The sequence below is a fragment of the Neophocaena asiaeorientalis genome, unplaced genomic scaffold, assembly GCF_003031525.2.
Source record: "Neophocaena asiaeorientalis asiaeorientalis breed wild unplaced genomic scaffold, Neophocaena_asiaeorientalis_V1.1 scaffold461, whole genome shotgun sequence".
NCBI classification, from domain to species: Eukaryota; Metazoa; Chordata; class Mammalia; order Artiodactyla; family Phocoenidae; genus Neophocaena; species Neophocaena asiaeorientalis.
In genome coordinates, this window is record NW_020173230.1 from 2,931,445 (window position 1) to 2,947,618 (window position 16,174).

The 16,174-nt window shown below is 58.7% G+C and overlaps 2 protein-coding genes across 2 annotated transcripts; both read right to left on the reverse strand.

Moving 5' to 3' along the window:
- Window positions 1–997: 997 nt before the first annotated feature.
- Window positions 998–2,581, reverse strand: VGF (VGF nerve growth factor inducible). The gene has a single exon (XM_024745280.1). It carries the CDS (start codon window positions 2,579–2,581, stop codon window positions 998–1,000), a length of 1,584 nt encoding a protein of 527 aa, XP_024601048.1.
- A 5,847-nt stretch (window positions 2,582–8,428) lies between these two features.
- Window positions 8,429–15,867, reverse strand: NAT16 (N-acetyltransferase 16 (putative)). The gene is given in 5 exon segments (XM_024745281.1): window positions 8,429–10,309; window positions 10,312–10,452; window positions 11,073–11,391; window positions 14,758–15,000; window positions 15,863–15,867. Coding segments are annotated over 5 exon segments (1,140 nt in total). The 3' UTR covers window positions 8,429–9,877.
- Window positions 15,868–16,174: the final 307 nt, after the last annotated feature.

Consider the following 16,174-nt stretch of genomic DNA (forward strand, 5'->3'; position numbering starts at 1 on the left):
TGCAAATTTGACTGAGTGTCCTGTATTTTACCTGGCACCACCCTCCCCCCAAACAGATTTGTGAGCTCAGTGTCTCTCTGACCTCAGTGACCGCTGACCAAGGTGCCTCCAGCTCCCTGAGCTGCCTTCAGACAGGGAGGAGCAACTCCTGGGGACATGGTTTCACTCCTCTGAAGTTTCTTTGTGGTCATTCACCTGGTTTAGTTTCATTTGGGGAGGAGACTCAAGAGTTCAAGGATGTAGCCCAGCCTCTATGCTCAGAAAAGGCTTGAGAAGAAGTTAAAAGCAGAATGTTTCCGTGGCCGCCAACCCCTCCTCCCCATATGTCTTGTGAGGTACATAGGACCAGGGAATTTAGGGAGCAGTTAAGGGAGGTGGGTGGGTAAGGTAGAGCAGGGGTGGTGGGAGCCACCAGCACTGCCTAGGTGGCCCTGAGATCGTGCAAAGAAGGATTTACTAGGTGGCTCAGAGTTGTGGCACCGTATCCGCTCTGCATCTCTCTGCCAGGGCCTGGGGACCTGTGACTTTAACCCCCAAGCTGGAAGTGGAATTTAGGGTTTCCTAAAGGATGTGAGCCTATTCTGCGCCCCCTCCCGCACGCCGAATACGGTTGAAAGAGGTTCTGTCACTCAGCCGTCGCTGTTGAGCAGGAGATGGGTGTTGTAGATGGCGCTTCTCTCACCGCCCCTTGGGAAGGACCACGCAGGCCCAAGGGGACGGGTGAATAACCGAGAACAAAGTCCTAATAAAATAGTCACTTTTATTTCTTAGCAAAACTATTTCCTCCGTGAGGGGTATTTACAACAGAGTAGGGAAAGAAGGGGTAAATTCACAGCGATCCGGAGAGGGTGGAGAGGCTCTTGGGAGGCCCAAAGGACGGGAGACAGACACTTCTTCACACAGTTAACTGGAAATCCTTTTTCCGGTTTCAAACCGGGACATCCCGAGAGGGACTAGGTGGGGACGGGGCCCCGCGGGGGCAGGGAACTCGCACAAACTACCCGCCCCCCCGTGCTGGCCCCGAGACACCCGTGAGTGAGTTTGGGATTTCGGGCTTCCGACGCACGAAGAGGTCTGACAGGTCCCGGCGTAGCCCGGGGGCGGGGCGCCCCGCGGGCGGAGGGGTGGACGGGGGGCGGAGCTTCTCTTCCACCTCCTCGATGATGCTGACCACGTCGTCCGCTGGCAGGTGGAGTTTGGTGGACAGCTCAATGAGGCTATCGATTGTCTGCGGGTCCATCTCTTCGTCGTCGTCGTCCTCCTCCCCGCCCTCCTCTGCCCCTTCGGCCTCCTTTCGTCGGTGGCCAGGCGTCTCCTCCTGGGAGCGCTTGTCTTCGGCTCCGGCTTCCCCGTCCTCCTCCTCGGCAAACAGTAGCGCGTTCTGTCGCGCCCTCTCCGCCTCCTCCGCCTCCGCCTCCGCCTCCGCCGCCTCCTCATCCTCTTCCCCCGCCCTCTCCTCCCCGCCGCGTCTCTCCTGCTCCGCCGCCTCCTGCCCCCTCTCGGTCTCTCGCTCCTCCTCCTGCTGCAGCCCCCGACCCCCCAGGCCGCGCTGCCGAGCCCCGCCCTGCAGCAAATACTGGAGCAGCAGGTCGGAGGCGAGGTCGGCCAGCCGCTCTTCCTGGGCCGCGGCCTGCCGTGTGGCCTCTGCCTGCCGCCGCCCGGCTTCCACCTGCGCCAGCCCTTGCTGTAGAAGGCGCTCTCCCGCCTCAGAGCCGCCCAGGAGTGAGGTCTCCGGCCGGCGCGCCTTGGTAAAGGGAGCGCCCAGGCCTTGGTACGCCTTGGACAAGGGTGCCAGTGCCTCACCTAGGTGTGTTTTGGGGGAGGACACTCCTTCCCCGAACTGGTGGGCTTCGGGAAGGGGCCCGCTCTCGGGCATACGCGCCTGGAATTGCGGGGGAGCAGGCGGCGGCAGGGCCGCGCGCTCCGGGACGCGCGCCTGGAACTCTCCCCAGGAAGCCCGCCACACGCGCTCCGGCCCGGGGCTCTCCAGGTTGACTCGGGTCAGCGTGTGCGTGCGGGTTTCCGTCTCTGCTGCCGCCGTCTCTTGCTGGCGCTTGGCACTGCTCGGACTGAAATCTCGCAGTTCCTGAAGCAGGGAAGCTAGCGCCTCGAGCTCCTCGGAGGGGTCGGCCGCCTCGGGACCATTCTCCTGAGTCTGAGGGCGAGGCGGGGCCGCGGGCGCCTGGGTCTCTGGCGCTGGGAGACTGTGGGTCTGGCTGCGCACGGTCTCGGTCAGCAGAGCTTCTGCTGCTTCTTCCTCTGGCCGCTGCTGAGAGCCGCCAGGCGCTGGGGGCGAGGCCGGGCGGTCGAGTGCCTGCAGCAGCACCGCGGCCAGCGCCCGGGGATCCACGCCCTGGAAAAGCTCTCCCTCGTCCTGCGGCTCTGAATTCCTAGCGGCTCGGACCTCTGGGGCGCTAACATCCTTCGGCCCGAGCACTGCGTCCCCGGCTACCGGCTCTTTATGCTCAGAGCTGGGGGGAGGTGGCTGAGCCTCAGGGTGCCCCGGGGGCGCTGCTCCCAACCCCTTGGTCAGTAGAAGGAAGCAGAGGAGGACAGGAGCCGGCAACCTGAGCGATTTCATGACCGAAGGGCTGCCGGAGACTGTGAAAAAATAGAAGTGACCAAAGAAAGAGAGGGTTTCTGTAAGAATTTTCCGCTCTCTGATTTTATATTCCCTTCCCCCACCTTTAATCAGGAAAGCCGGGGCTTCCCTTATCCCCCTAACCTTACCCTGAAAAGGGACGTTTAGGAGCAAAGGAGGAAGATGTGCCGATCTCTGGAGTCGTGTAAATGGGAAAACGCCTGCAACCCTTGCTCCCCCGGTGCCTCCTCGCCCCCCTTCCCTGAGCCAGCTCACTGGCAGCGCCCACGTACTAAGCAGCAAGGATACGGGGAAAAAAAAAAAATCTCTGCTCCCTCCCCACAGGACTCCCCGGATGGTGCGTGGGCGACTTCAGCAGCAAGAGAAGAGCGGCGACTCCCCCATTTACCAGGGACCCTTCCCGGGGGCTCCCCGCTGTGTTTTCAACACTCCCAACTGGGGGAGAGAGAACCCTCCCTCACGCCCACGGCTGCTGAGGGTTTGAGGGACGGACAGCAGAGTATTTACCAGCTGGTGCCACGACGCGGGAGGTGGAGAGGAGGGTCGGGGCGGGGTGGGGACAGGGGAAGATCGGGACTCGTCCGCCTCGGCTCCGAGCGGTGGCTAGGATACGAGCGATGGTCGAGGTCTGGCGTCCAGTGGGCTGGGCTCAGCTGGGTCCGCGCGGCTCCGGGAGACTCGCTCGCTCAGGCTTCAGCACGCTGGACAGCGCCCGCGCCGCTACCGCCTTATAAAGAGGAGCGCGCGGGGTCACGTGGGAATCGCCCCGCCCCATTGACGTCAATGTTCATTCATGGGGAAGCGGGCGGGCGCCTAGAGGCGGGAGGCCGCCCAGCGATTGGAGGATGCGTGCCTCTCCCGGCCCGCGCCTGCGCGCTGCCGGCCTCTTTGGAGGGGTGTGCGCTATCCTGGCACCAGGGAAATGAATGAATGAAGGAATGAATGAATGAAATGCTGAGGCGGGCGGGGCAGGGGGGCTATGAATGAATGAAGGAGGGACGAGGAGAAAAGGATGAATGAATGAATGGCAGAATGAATGGAAGGGTGGATTCAGAGACGCTGCAAGGCGGGAGGGTGGGTTACAGAGCAACTTGCAGCGGCGGGAGCCCGACGAGCGGAATAGGGTGGGGGCTCTCCCAGCGTCTGACTGGGCCCCATAGGAGATCCACACTGGGAAGGGGGAAGAGAAGGATTCCAAAACTGAGGAGGGGGCCAGACTCCCCATTCCCCGACTGCACGGTGCGTGGGGAACACGCCCAAGGACGGCGTGAACCTGAGAGAGGAGGGATGGTTCTGCGCGCCTGCGGGCGCTGTCCGCGGATCTGCGGTGCGGGATGCGGGCCCTGGGCCGGGGCACATGGGTGGATCTTGAGGCTTGGGTATGCTGTCGGAAAGGATCCGAGTTGGAAGAGATAGGGAAAAGACTGAGGATGTGTGTGCCTCTGTGTCGTGTCTGTTCATGGTCTGTGCGTGTCTCGAGAAAAAAATGTATGTCTGTCCTTCTGTCCAGCTGACTCTGTTGGCCCCTTTTCAGACCACCTCTCCCCACCACCCTCCTGCTTCTTCCCCTCTCGCTGCTACCCCCCAAAGGACGTTTGGAGGACGAGAGCAGACCAGGTGGGGAGGGGGGTGCGCAGGTGGGGGGTGACTCAACTCCATCTCTCTCCATTGCTTAAAGGGAAGATTTAAACGCGATGGAGGGGGGCGTGGAGGGTGGGAGTGCAACGTCAGAGATCGCCGCTCTCTGCCACCAGACCCCTCGTCCGCATCTCCTGTCAGAGGGGTTGGGATTGGGGGCTTGGACAGTTAGAGGTTCCGGGGGGATGGGGGGCGATGACGCACAGATTGCGCAAAGAGAATCCATCAGCGAGCCGGGTCCAGTGAAGGGAGACCAGCCGTGGGCGGAGGTGGGGGAGGACGGAAATGAGGAGAGGGGCAGGGGAGAGGGGAGGGAGGCAAGGGGAGCAGCCACTGCAGAAATGAACGGGAGGGAGGGAGGCTGGAGGGGGGCTGCGGTGCAGGGAGAGAGCTGTGCGGGGGCGTGGGCAGGGAAAGGGGGGGGAGTGGAATGACACATGCCAGACACACAAGGACTGCGGACACGGGTGCCTGTGGGCACACACAGGGCACCCGCGCCCTAAGACTCTGGAAACCGGGATCAGAGCTGTATGTCAGGAGCTCAGAGACTCTTTCAGAGCCAGTCCTCAACCCCTTCCTCATCTCTTCCTAGCACTGACCCTCATCCTCTCCTCTCTCTCTCTCTCTCTCAAACTCTCTCTCTCTCTCTCACACACACACACACACACAAACACACACACACACACACACACGCTCACGTGCCTTCCCTCTATAGCCAGCAGTGGCTTCTCGGTTCCATCAGTGGCTCCACTTTCCCAGAAGAAAACCCATCAGCTCTGCGGGGAAAGAGGTGGGGAGAAGTAGAGAGAGAGGAAAGAGAGAAGAGATGGGGGCAGGAGAGGGAGGCAGGCAGGCAGGCATCTGGAACAGGTAAAGCATCAGGCTAAAGAGAAAAAAAATAGGAGAACCAAGGTGACTGTGAAGATGCCAGAGAAGGAGAGGAGGGGGCAACAGACCTGAGATTGTGCCTCATCCCCTCCCCAGACTATCTAGGACATCCCTCTGCCCCTATGGGTTCCCCTCATTCGTCTTCCTCCTCAACCCACTCCCCTTTATCCTCCCTGCCTGGTTACCGAGAGCAGTGGAATGGGGGGGGGGGTCACGTTACCTTCCTGAGGAGGATGAATCAGAGAGAGATGGCTCAGACATCTGTTGGGGGGAGGGGAAGCCATCCAAGAGAGAAGGAAAGAGGGAGGGAGGGAGGCGAGGTGGGGGGGAGGCAGCCTGAGAGGCTGATGGGGCTAAGAGACCAAGTATGAGATGACAGAGATGGGCATCTAGAGAAATTGTTTGTGTTCCTGTGGGCTTGTATATGTGCACATGTATGTACATACGTGTGCATTGCGTTTGTGTGTGTCCGAGATTAGTGAAACATAGGGGGAAAGAAAAAGAAATGGAAAATGGTGGGACCAATTGTGTATTTAATCAGCTAGAGAGTGGATGGGCATGGTAGTGTTCCAATTTAAATATGTAATTTTCTCTTCCAATCTGCGGAGCTGTGTTTTTGCCTGTTTCCAGGTGTCTCTGTAAGTGTGAGTGTGTGTGGGTCCTGATCCCTCTGAGTGCCTGTATACCTGTGCGGTTGGGAGTTTGAGTGCATCCAGTCTGGGTATCTGCTGGTGTCTGAAAATTGTGCCTGGCTTGGTGTGTCAATAATACGTGTGTCTTTGTGCACTTATCTGGGTCCTTCCATGTCAATTGATATATGTTACAGGTTATGTGGACTGCTATGTGCTTTTGATCTTTCCTGCCCCTCCCCCACTTACCTTCACCTCTAGATTTCTGTGCAGAAAAGCCTCAGTATCCTAGCCACTCATCTGCAACTCCCAAGTTCAAGTCTTGCCCCGCGTTTTTTAGAGTGTTCCCTCATTCCTGCATTCTTCCCCAATGCTTTCCTCCTCCACTCTGCCCAGAAGTCCAGGGGAGCTTCTCAGAAATCGACATCCCAAGAGTCTCAGTCATTATGACACGGGGGAGGGGGCAGTGAGATGGAAGCCAGGGCAACAGATTTGGTGATTCCACAATCTGGATTGTGTCTGCATGGACTCTGAATCTCTGGGTCTGTTTCTGCCTCTCTCTATCCCAGTTCCCTGCCTGGGTCAGCTCGTTCACACGCACCCCACCTCTCAAAAATGTGCTATGCCCTTCACACCTGGCTGCCTCTAGGGGCTTCTGGAAAAGAGCTGGACTGGGGACAGGTTCCTGGAGTTTGGGAGAGGAGGGAGATGGCAGGAAAGAAAGAGGAATGAGAGACAGAACTGGGAAAGGCAAAGCTGAGAAGGGGACCAGGAGGGGATGCCTGGTGTTTGCTCTGAGATGTTTGTGTAAATCCGTCTCTTTATCTTTGTTTCTGAATCTCTCATACTCTCCAGGAGGGTATTAAGAGAAGATGGGCTCCAACCAAGTAATGATCCAAGCTGAAGATTTGGAAAACCCAGGGAGGGGGTAGAGCACTGGGTCTTTTCCCTGAGAAGGTTTGGGAAAGAAAAAGAGGGCAGGAGCTTGGGGGTCCCCGCAGCTCACTCACCTCCCCTCTCTTCCTCCCTTCCCCGCAACCGGTGACTCACCTCTGCAGCCTTTCAATGCGTCAGCTATGAGGGGGACAGGCAGGGAGGGGCACTTTATGAGAAAGGCAGGGGTCTCCACCTTGAATTGAAAGAAAGTGCTGAAGAACCCCGTGGAAATGACCCCATTAGAACACATCATTGCCTATCCCCTGCCCACCCCAGTTCAGGAGGGTGGGGAATCCTGGGAAGGGGACTGGGAGAGGGCTACGGGCCACTGGTGGGTCTGGGAATGATGAGTAATAAAGGGGTGCTCACCCTGATTTTTAGTCCCAGGGTCCCATTCCTTCATACCCCCACCCACTCCTGGGTGGGGGAGGGGAGACCCAGCAAGCTGGGGGAGGGCAAAGCCGCAGAGATGAGTCACCAAGAAAGGAAAAGAGAAAGAGGGAAAGAGACAGAGATGAGGAGAGACACAGAGACAGCCACTGGAAAGACTGAGAAAGGAACACACACACACACACACACACACACACACACACACCTGAAGGTGGTATCCACAAGCTAACAGGAGAAAGGAAATTTTGTACTTCCATAATCCTGAACCAGCCTCCTCCAGCATCCACCTGTCACACAAACACACATACAACAGTATCATTCAGAGTTACACTGATATCCTGAGACACACCCACTTACACAAACACAATGTCACACCTAGTCCAGCAGAGTCACCTGTCCAGGCACATGCTGAAGATGTGACCAGTGTAATGGCGGTTCAGGTTGAGAGCCCTCGATTCCTTTTACACAGGATGGTGGGAAGGCATAAAAGCCCTAAAGGAATATAACTTCAAAAATCCAAGACTTACAGGCTATGCCTTGCATACGCGACGATACACACAGTCCCCTGCTTCCCCATCCACACGTACATAGTAACCTATCAAGCGCCTCCTCGTCAAGAAGCCACTTGGAGTACCTGATTTTGGGGTACGCCAGGCCCGTAGCCCCGAATATATCCCACCCAGACACCCCCTGATTTGTACACACATGTACAGAAACACAGACACACAAAGACGCCCATGGACACACTCACACGGACGGAAACCACCTTGCGCTGCCTTGCCCGCGTCCGCACACGTCCTGGCGCCCCCGCGTGGTACTTTTCGGGATCGCAGTCTCCGCCGCTTCGGAGCTCTGCTCCCGCGGGGCGGCGCCCAGGCTCCCTCCACCTCTTCCCGCTCCGTGCGGTGCCCACCCAGGAATGGGGAGAAAGCAAGGGCGCTGGCCGCGAGAGAGCCGAGAGCTGGGAGTTAGATGCCTGGATCGTGGGAATGAGGCAGGCTGGTTCTGGATGCCAAGGGGAACTTGCGAGAGAGCAAGAATTTGGAGCAGCAGCGGACTCCCAGGTCCAGGGGAAAGCGAGGCCGAGGGCTAGTCCAAGCGCCGTGCCGCTGCCCGCCTCGGTTCTGAGCAATCAATTCTTTCTGCCGCTTGGCTGGTGTGGGGGGTAGGGGCGCGCAACGGCCAGCAGCCCTCCCCAGCTCCCCTCCAGGAAGTCATTAGCCCCAGTGCCACAGGGCTTAGAGATCCTCTCTGATACAGGCTGCTGGGGAAGGGGGAGAGGACAATGCAGCTCATCCCTCCCCACCGAGAAGAAGTGAAACAGACACAGAAGGTGGGCCAAGGGCCCGTTTTATTGCAATACAGCCATGGTTGAAGTGACAGGGAGGAGGGCAGCTTGGTCAGGTGCAGGAGGCAGCCAAGCAAGGCACAGCAGCACAGCCGGAACGGGGGGGAAAGAGGGGAGCAGCGGCTGTCTGCTTTGTCCACCTTCTTCCACCTCCTGGCGCCCTCCTCTGTCCATGTCTTTGATTCCATCCCCAGCGAACCCTGTGCTCACTGTCCATTGTCCAACAAGAAGTTCCAGCTACAGTGAGGTTCTGAGGTATTCTCTGGGCTGGGGACACCTGGTTTCTAGTCTCTGCCAGGATACCAGCTATTGTGAGCCACTTGGAAGGCACTTGAGTCTGAGCCTCTCTCTCCTCCCTCTGCGGGAGATGTGAGGATCCCGTGTAGGAGACATCGCTGTGCAAATGCAGCTGTTACTACTTGCATTTAAATAGAAGACTGTCAAAGTCCACAAAAAGCATAAAGGAACAAGAGGATGGGAGGGGTGTCCAGAAATATCTGGAGGAGGGGGTTCCAGTCACGCTAGGAGGCAGCCCGGGTAGAAGCAGGAGACAGACTCGCACCAGGCTGAGCGACCTGCCCTCCACTACACCAGGCTCTCCACCCAGAACCCTCTGGTTCACGGGCCTGCTTCGGGCCCCTGGTTGGGGGCATAGGGAAGGGAGTCTGCAAAATAGCACCATTGTGCAAAGTTGGAGGAAACCCCAGTCAGAGGAGGCAGCCTCAGAAAAGTGCATCACCAGAGCGTAAGCAGGGGCCAAATGGGGGTGGGGCATTATAAATCTATTTCCTTTACAGGTCCTTCTCCATATTACACACAGGGCGGGCGATGAAGAGACCATGGAGATGGGGAGTGGAGGGGCAGACAAATGGACAACGGAGAACTAAGAGAGGTCCAGGCACGGGAGACTGAGAGGACGGTGAGGAGAGGAGCAGAGGGCAAGCTCTGGGGGCCTGAGAAAGATTGGGAGCAAGAAAAGTAATACGTATTGGGCAACTGTGCTCCTGGCCGGGTACTGGGCATTGCACACACTCTGCCAGCTTCCATCCACGACGGGGCAGGAGGGAGAAGCCACAAAGGGCAGAGTACTCTCCCAGGCTGGGGCACGGACAGGGAAAGGCTCTGAAGCTGTGAAGGAACCCATTCTTTGGCAGGGAAAGGGAATGGGTGGACAACAGAAGCGCGAGTGGCTTCCCCAAACCCGGCGGTTCAGATCAGGGTGTGGGCAACTGCGTTTGGGGGCGCTAGAGACAAGATGGCAGACAGAGATGTAAGGGGAAAAGGGAAGGGAAGGATGGACTGCGGGTAAGTGTAGGCGGCAGAGCCGACGACCGAGGGCAGGGGGAGGGGGCGGAGCTTGAAAAGAGCAGGGGCGGGGCTTTCGGGGGATACGAGGAAGGAGGTGGGTCTAAAGTGCATCTTCTCTCCCCTCCGACTGGAGAGGCCTTAGATGTCGGCCTCCAGCAGGTATTGTTCGGTATAACCCTTGACCAGCTCGAGCCCCAAGCCAGCCTGGCAGAAATCAGCCAGCTGTAACCACAGCTGGGGCGCCAGGAAGAGCTGGCACATGACGTTGAGGTGGACGAGACGCGGGGCCTGGCGCTGCAGATGCCACAGAAGCTGGCTCTGAACCTGCGCGCCTTCGCTGACGAAGGTGTAGATGTTGACGTAGCGCCACGTGCCGTTGCCGCCAGGTGGGATGGGGAAGGGGCGCGTGCCCAGCGTGAGCAAGCGCGGGCGCGCGCGGCTGTTCACGCGCCACTCCAGGCCCTTGGCCGCCAGCAGGCTCAAGTTACTCTCGCTCGGCCGGTAGGGCTGCCAGTCCTGGATGATGGTCCCGCCCGGAAGCACGTCGCGCTGCACAGAGGGCGACAGCAGGGGAGGCGTGCCACGACGCCGCCAGCCTCCGACACGGCCTCCGTGGGCAGCGGCGAGGAGGTGCCGGAGGCCCGCAGAGCCGCCAGCCGCGCGCCCAGCCCCTCCAGCAGGGCCGACACGTTGAGCTGGACCAAAAGGATGTCCTGGGTGGGGGGGCACGAGTGATCGCGGGGCGGGCGGCGGGAGCGCTGCGAGTCCGGCTCCTCTTGGCACCGTCACTCCCACATTCACACCCACGGGCCCCCACCTGGGCCCCTCGAGGGCCGACCGTGCGGGGCCGGGTGGAGTGGGGTATGTGAGAGCATGCAGGAACCAGGGGCAAGGCCTCCGAAAACCTGGATCCCCAATGAGAGTGGAGATCAATGTGGAGTAGTCAGGGTCGTGGGGATGTGGACCCCAAGAGTGGAAGTGAGGGAAGCTGATCAGTCAGTAGGATGCGGGAGACGGAGGGGAAGGACAAAGTCTCAGATTAGGATGTTTGGGTCCCTGAAGAGAGGCGGGGACACTAAGTCGGGACGCCTGGGCTCCAGCCTCCTGGAGTAAGGATGGAGGATTTAAAGACGGGAAGTCGGGAGCTGTTTGACTTTCCCTGGGCAAAAGGGCCTGGGTAAGGACTGGGAGTCCCAGGGCAGGGCTCATGGGCGCCCCCACTCGGCAGAGCCGGGAGCGAAGGAAAGCCGGCAACTGGCTGCATATAGGGTGATAAAGCCCGGAGGCCCCTGGGGGACAGGCCCGCCCATCCGAGCTCCTTTGTCCTTCTCACCTGCTTGGCGATTAGGTGGTATTGCTTCAGCTCCCGGGACCCCATCTGGTCGTCCCGGGTGAGTCGTGCCACTTTGATCCCCGGGTGCCTTCGCTTGACCAGCTGCGAGCAGAATCGCTGCAGCATCCCAGCCACGCCCTTGCCGCACTCCCAGGGCGCCGCGCGCAGCCACTCCACCAGAGCCGTCTCCCCAGCGTCGATCACGTGCACCGACCCCAGGGCGATCTGCGGGCCGAGGCCGTTAGGGGGCCCCCGCCCCGCCTTCTCCCCTGCCAGGGCTCTCCGTTCAAAGGGCTCGCCTCTTCCCACACGCTGAGCACTCCGTCGTCACCACCCAGGGCGCTGGGCCAGACCCGGGGCCTGCCCAGGGAGCTCTCCTCAGCACTTGGGTCTTGGATTCAAGAGCCCGCGGAAAGATCACTCGCGGGCGTCTCTTCCACCTCTTGAGATGCTCCATACCCCTGAGCATCAGGTCCTTGCCCACTCGCCACGCCCCCTTTCTTTGGCTCCACTCCCAGGAGCCTGCTACTCCCAGCTTCCTGTTAGCTCCGCCCCGGAGCCCATCTCTTAGCTGCTCCTGCATTCAGGCCGTCTTGTGCGAGAGTTCAGTCTACTCAGGGGTCCAGACCCCATTCTAGCTGCTCCCAACCCCAGACTACCCCCTCTTCTCTGCTCCCCTCTTTCTGTGCTCGGAATTCTAAATTACAGAGGCTGTCCGGTTCCTCCGCTATTCCGAGTTCTACACATCTGCCGCGCACCCTCACTGGCTGGGCCCCTGGATCCACACGCCCTTCTCTCTCTCTTCTTTTCTTCTTTTTGGGAAATTTCTTCCTGTAATCCTTGCTTCATCTCCCACTCAGGCTACCCCTGCTCTTCCCATTCCTCAGAGTTTCCTTTTTGGGTCAATGGCCTGTGGATCTGGTACCCCCTTGGCATCCAGCTCTTCTTTTTCCCCTGCGCAGAGACGGGACAAAAGAGAAAGGCCCATCTCCAAGTCCGGATGACTCCTCATTTCCAGATCTCTCTCCTCCAGACCAACCAAATCAACCAATCAAATCCCCTCTTCTCTCTTTCAGCCAATTAGAATTGTCCACTCACATAACCTACATAAGCCTCAGTAACCAACATCCCAGAGGACACACATACCAGCTACTTTGAGGAGGGTGATTTGGGGATGATTAGACTTTTTTTTTTTTTTTTACAAGAACATGACCTAGGTTTAGGAGATAGGACCAGCAGGGGCACCAAGGGGTGGGTTAGGGATAATTTTAGCTTCCATATCACAAACATATCACAAACAAGCACAGCGTGGTTCCAATACAAACAAGCTTCAAAACCAGGGCTCCATCTCCCGCTTTCTTTTCAGTCTAATTCTTAGGCTTAAGGCTCTCCCAGGTAAGCTGGGGTGAGGTAAGACAGCTCAGGCCAGTATCATCAGAGGGCAGGGAGAAGCACAGGCTCAGAGGATCTTAGAGCCCCTGCTATGGCCACTAGGGACCGTCAGGTTCAACCCATTCCTTTCACAGAGAGGAAATCAATCAAGGCCCAAGATGGTTAAGATCTTGCCTAAGGTGAGTCAGCTTGGACAAAGCTGGGCTAAAAGTTAAATTTTCCCGGATTTCAGGCCAGTGGGGAGATCTCCGACCCCAGCCTGAAGAGCAAGGATAGGCATGACTGGGTCCTTGGCAGGAGTCAAAGTTTCCAAGTGCTAAGGGTTAAGCTGACTCAGAAGCAGAGATGAGATTGCGGGAGGAACACACACTGCCCTCTCCCCACCGTCAATAATTTCTATGCCAAAAATGAGCTCAGTCAGATTACTGGGGATGATGAGGCCCAGAGAGGAGCAGGTTAGCTTGTGGCTCCCATCTGGATCTCCAGACAATCTCATCAGCTGTTCATGGGTCCCTGGAACATACAAGCTGGTACTTCAGGGATATTCCAGCAATTCCCCACTGCCCCCGTAAGGGGGCAGAATGTGAGCAACTTGTAGACCGGAACACATCCTACTAGGTGCAAACATTAGGCTCCATTTTCCCTCTTACTTTCAAGATGGGGAGACTATTGCCAAAGAGTGTCTGCATCTCAGATAAAGAGGTGTGTAAGGGGAGGGGATTCCCAGGGTCACAGGAAAGAATGGGGAACTTGCTAATTCACCCTGCATCTTTCCTTCCCCGGCACTCTACTCCTATTCCCTTTGTGGGAGATGCAAAAGTTCTAAGGTCCTTCAACCCTGGAGGAGGTGGGAGCTGGGAACAAAGCAGGTCAGGGGTAACAGGCCAAGTGAAAGCAGCCAGCTGGCCCCACAGCCCTTGCTCCACACACTGATCCCTTCCCACCCTCCAATGTGGCTCCTTGAATTCTAACTCCCATTAGGTGTCTAGGCAGAGACAGAGGCAGCCCTGTGCCCCTGGGCACTATGGGAAATGTAGTCCAAGCACCCCCTGGACCAAGCTCCAGGAAAGGGGGCAGCATTTCCTTATCATCCTTGTATCCTTTCTCTCAATCTCATAAATATGAATGATCCACTCTGGCGAGAGGATGATTGGAGTCGTCGCTGGGCATGCCGGGAGCCCATCCCCCACCCATCTCTCTCCCACCAAACACACCTGAAATATTGATGGCCCTGAGGTCGCAGCTTCTCTGAGCTGGAACACGGAGCAGAGGAAGCAGAGAGAGGAGAGGCGGAGTCAAAGAGACCGCAGCTACACAAAGCGCCCAAAGAAGAGAGCGAAAAGGACTGGAGCCGAGGCAGAAAGGAGACCAAGGCAACCTGGAGACGATGGGGGGTGGGGGAGAGGCACGGATACCAAGTCACAGACATGACACCTCGTGACACAGGGCACAGCAGATGCCAAACAAGTCCTAGCACGCGCCCCCTCCCCAAGGAGACCAGAAATAGAAAGCAGCTTGACACACCCCCTTCTCCCCGTGGTGTGTGGTGGGGAAAGGGGTCACGGGGAGGAGAAAATCAGCAGAGGCTGGAAGAGAACAGAGACTTGAGAGCAGAGGCAGGGGAGACAAGATGAAGTGAGGCAGGGGCAGGGGATGAGGAAGATGGACCAACGAACTGGGGAGAGGGGGTGCCTCAGAGGGCCACGATCATGGAGAAGGGGAGGCTGTATTGGAGGGTGGTCCCCGGTCTTTTGGGGAAGCAGGCGGGAGGGAGATCCCGAAGGAAGCTGTCTTCTAGGCAGGGGTCCCCCTGGGCGCCAGTCCCACCAGACTGGGACAGGTGGGAGCCAAATGATGATGGGAGGCCGAGGGAAAGCGCCTCTGAACACCTGGGCGAAGTCCGGTCTCAAGTTATCTGGGACGCGGGGCTGGGATGGGTTGGGCGGTAGGGGGCGCAGAGGCTCTCTTCCCCTGAGGGGCGTGGCTTTCTGCTGCCCCCATTCCGCGGGGGAGGAGCATGCCAGCCCCCCGCCCCCAGGCCTGGCTGCCCCCCTACCTCCCTCAAGCCAGGGCCAGGGACTGGCTGCTGAGAAGCCGATCGGGGCCGGCCGCGCAGACAGCGAACGGTACCTAGAGCGGGGTCACCTCGGAGCTCCGAGGGTCAAATTCCGATGACGCGCGGGGACCCAGCCGCCGCCGTCCGGTCCCGACTTGGAGTTCCGACGCGAAGGCCGAGTCTGCTCAGTCCTGCACGCGGGCTCGGACGCCCAGAGCTTCGGGATTCGGGCGGTACGCGCGGTCGCTGCTCTGCTCGGGCTCGGCCGAGGGGAGGAAACCCCAGTGATGCAGAGGAAACGTGGCGCGGATCTGGAACGGACTAGGTTGCCACCGGGGGCTGGCGGGCGCTGGGGGCAGGCGGTGGGGTGGCGGGGCGCCTGGGAAAGCGGAATGGCCCCTGGGCGGCGAGGTGGGCGCTGCTGGGTGGCCTCTAGCCTTGCAGACGAGAATCCGCCCCTTGTCCCGGTGGGGGGCGGGACTGAGGGTGGGGAGGCGTCTTGAGCGTCGGTGGAGGGGCCTGATTGCTGTCTTAGTTATGGCCCCGTGCCCGCAGCATCTCTATGTTGAGTCCGGGAAGACCCCCCACGCCCAGTCCCCCTTCTCCGGGAGCCACGCCCCTACCTCCCGCAACGTCAGCCCCATTCTCTGACCTCCGGCTGCTAGACAAGTAACAGCGGCTGGAAAGGGGACGCGGACCCCAACACCCTGGGGACCTGGTAGGAGAAACTGATAGAGGAAATTGGAAACCCATGAAGATCAGGAAGGGTAGAGACACCAAGTGGCAGAAGCCAAGAGCTGAAAGGAGCAGAGCAAGGCCAAGACGGGTCAGCCGGGCCACCACTCCCCGGGGGTCGCCGAGCAGCCTCACGCCCCCCTCCCAGCCCTCCGCACTGGCAGGCTCAGCTCCACTCGGCCGCGGACATCTCAGCCGCGGGCATCTCACTTGCCATCAGGCAGCATGGCCCCCGCGGGGCAGCACGCAGAGAGAAAGACTTCAATGTACAGCTGGGGACACCCGAGTACAAGAACACAGACCTCTGTGCACACGGCTGGGCACACGTGCTAACCGGGTGGGTGGACGAAGGGTGGGAGGGAGAGCGCAGTGCAGACCCGGAACCGGAGTGGCTGCAGCTCTGCTGTTGACTCTGGACAAGCTGGTGACCCAGGCTCTTAACTCCTGGGGGCTCCCCACCCCGTAAAGTGAGACAAAAACACCTGCAGTTCTACCTGCAAGGAACCAGGAAAGGGATGGATGCGAACGTCCTTTAAAACCTGTAAAGTGCTGCGGAGGATGGGACGCCACCCCCTTGTCTCCACTCTCGTTCCTTACTCTCACCTACCTCATCCCAGTTTTATACTTCCCAAGATAATCACTCCATAACCTGGTAATCCCACTGGCTGTGCTAATGTGAAAAGATGGAGGATCGTGTTCCTGGACTTCCACACACAAAGCCACCCCAAGAGTTAAAGGGATCAGAGTCATCTCTTGACTTCAAGGCCAATAGGCCAATAAATGAGTCACTCAACCTTTTTTTAAAAATAAGACTTCCCCCCATTTCTGATTTTTTGAAACTGCTAACACACTGCATCTCACAAAGCTGCAGTCAAGGTGGAATACATTCCAGTGTGGGAAAGGACCTCCCGAAGTTAAA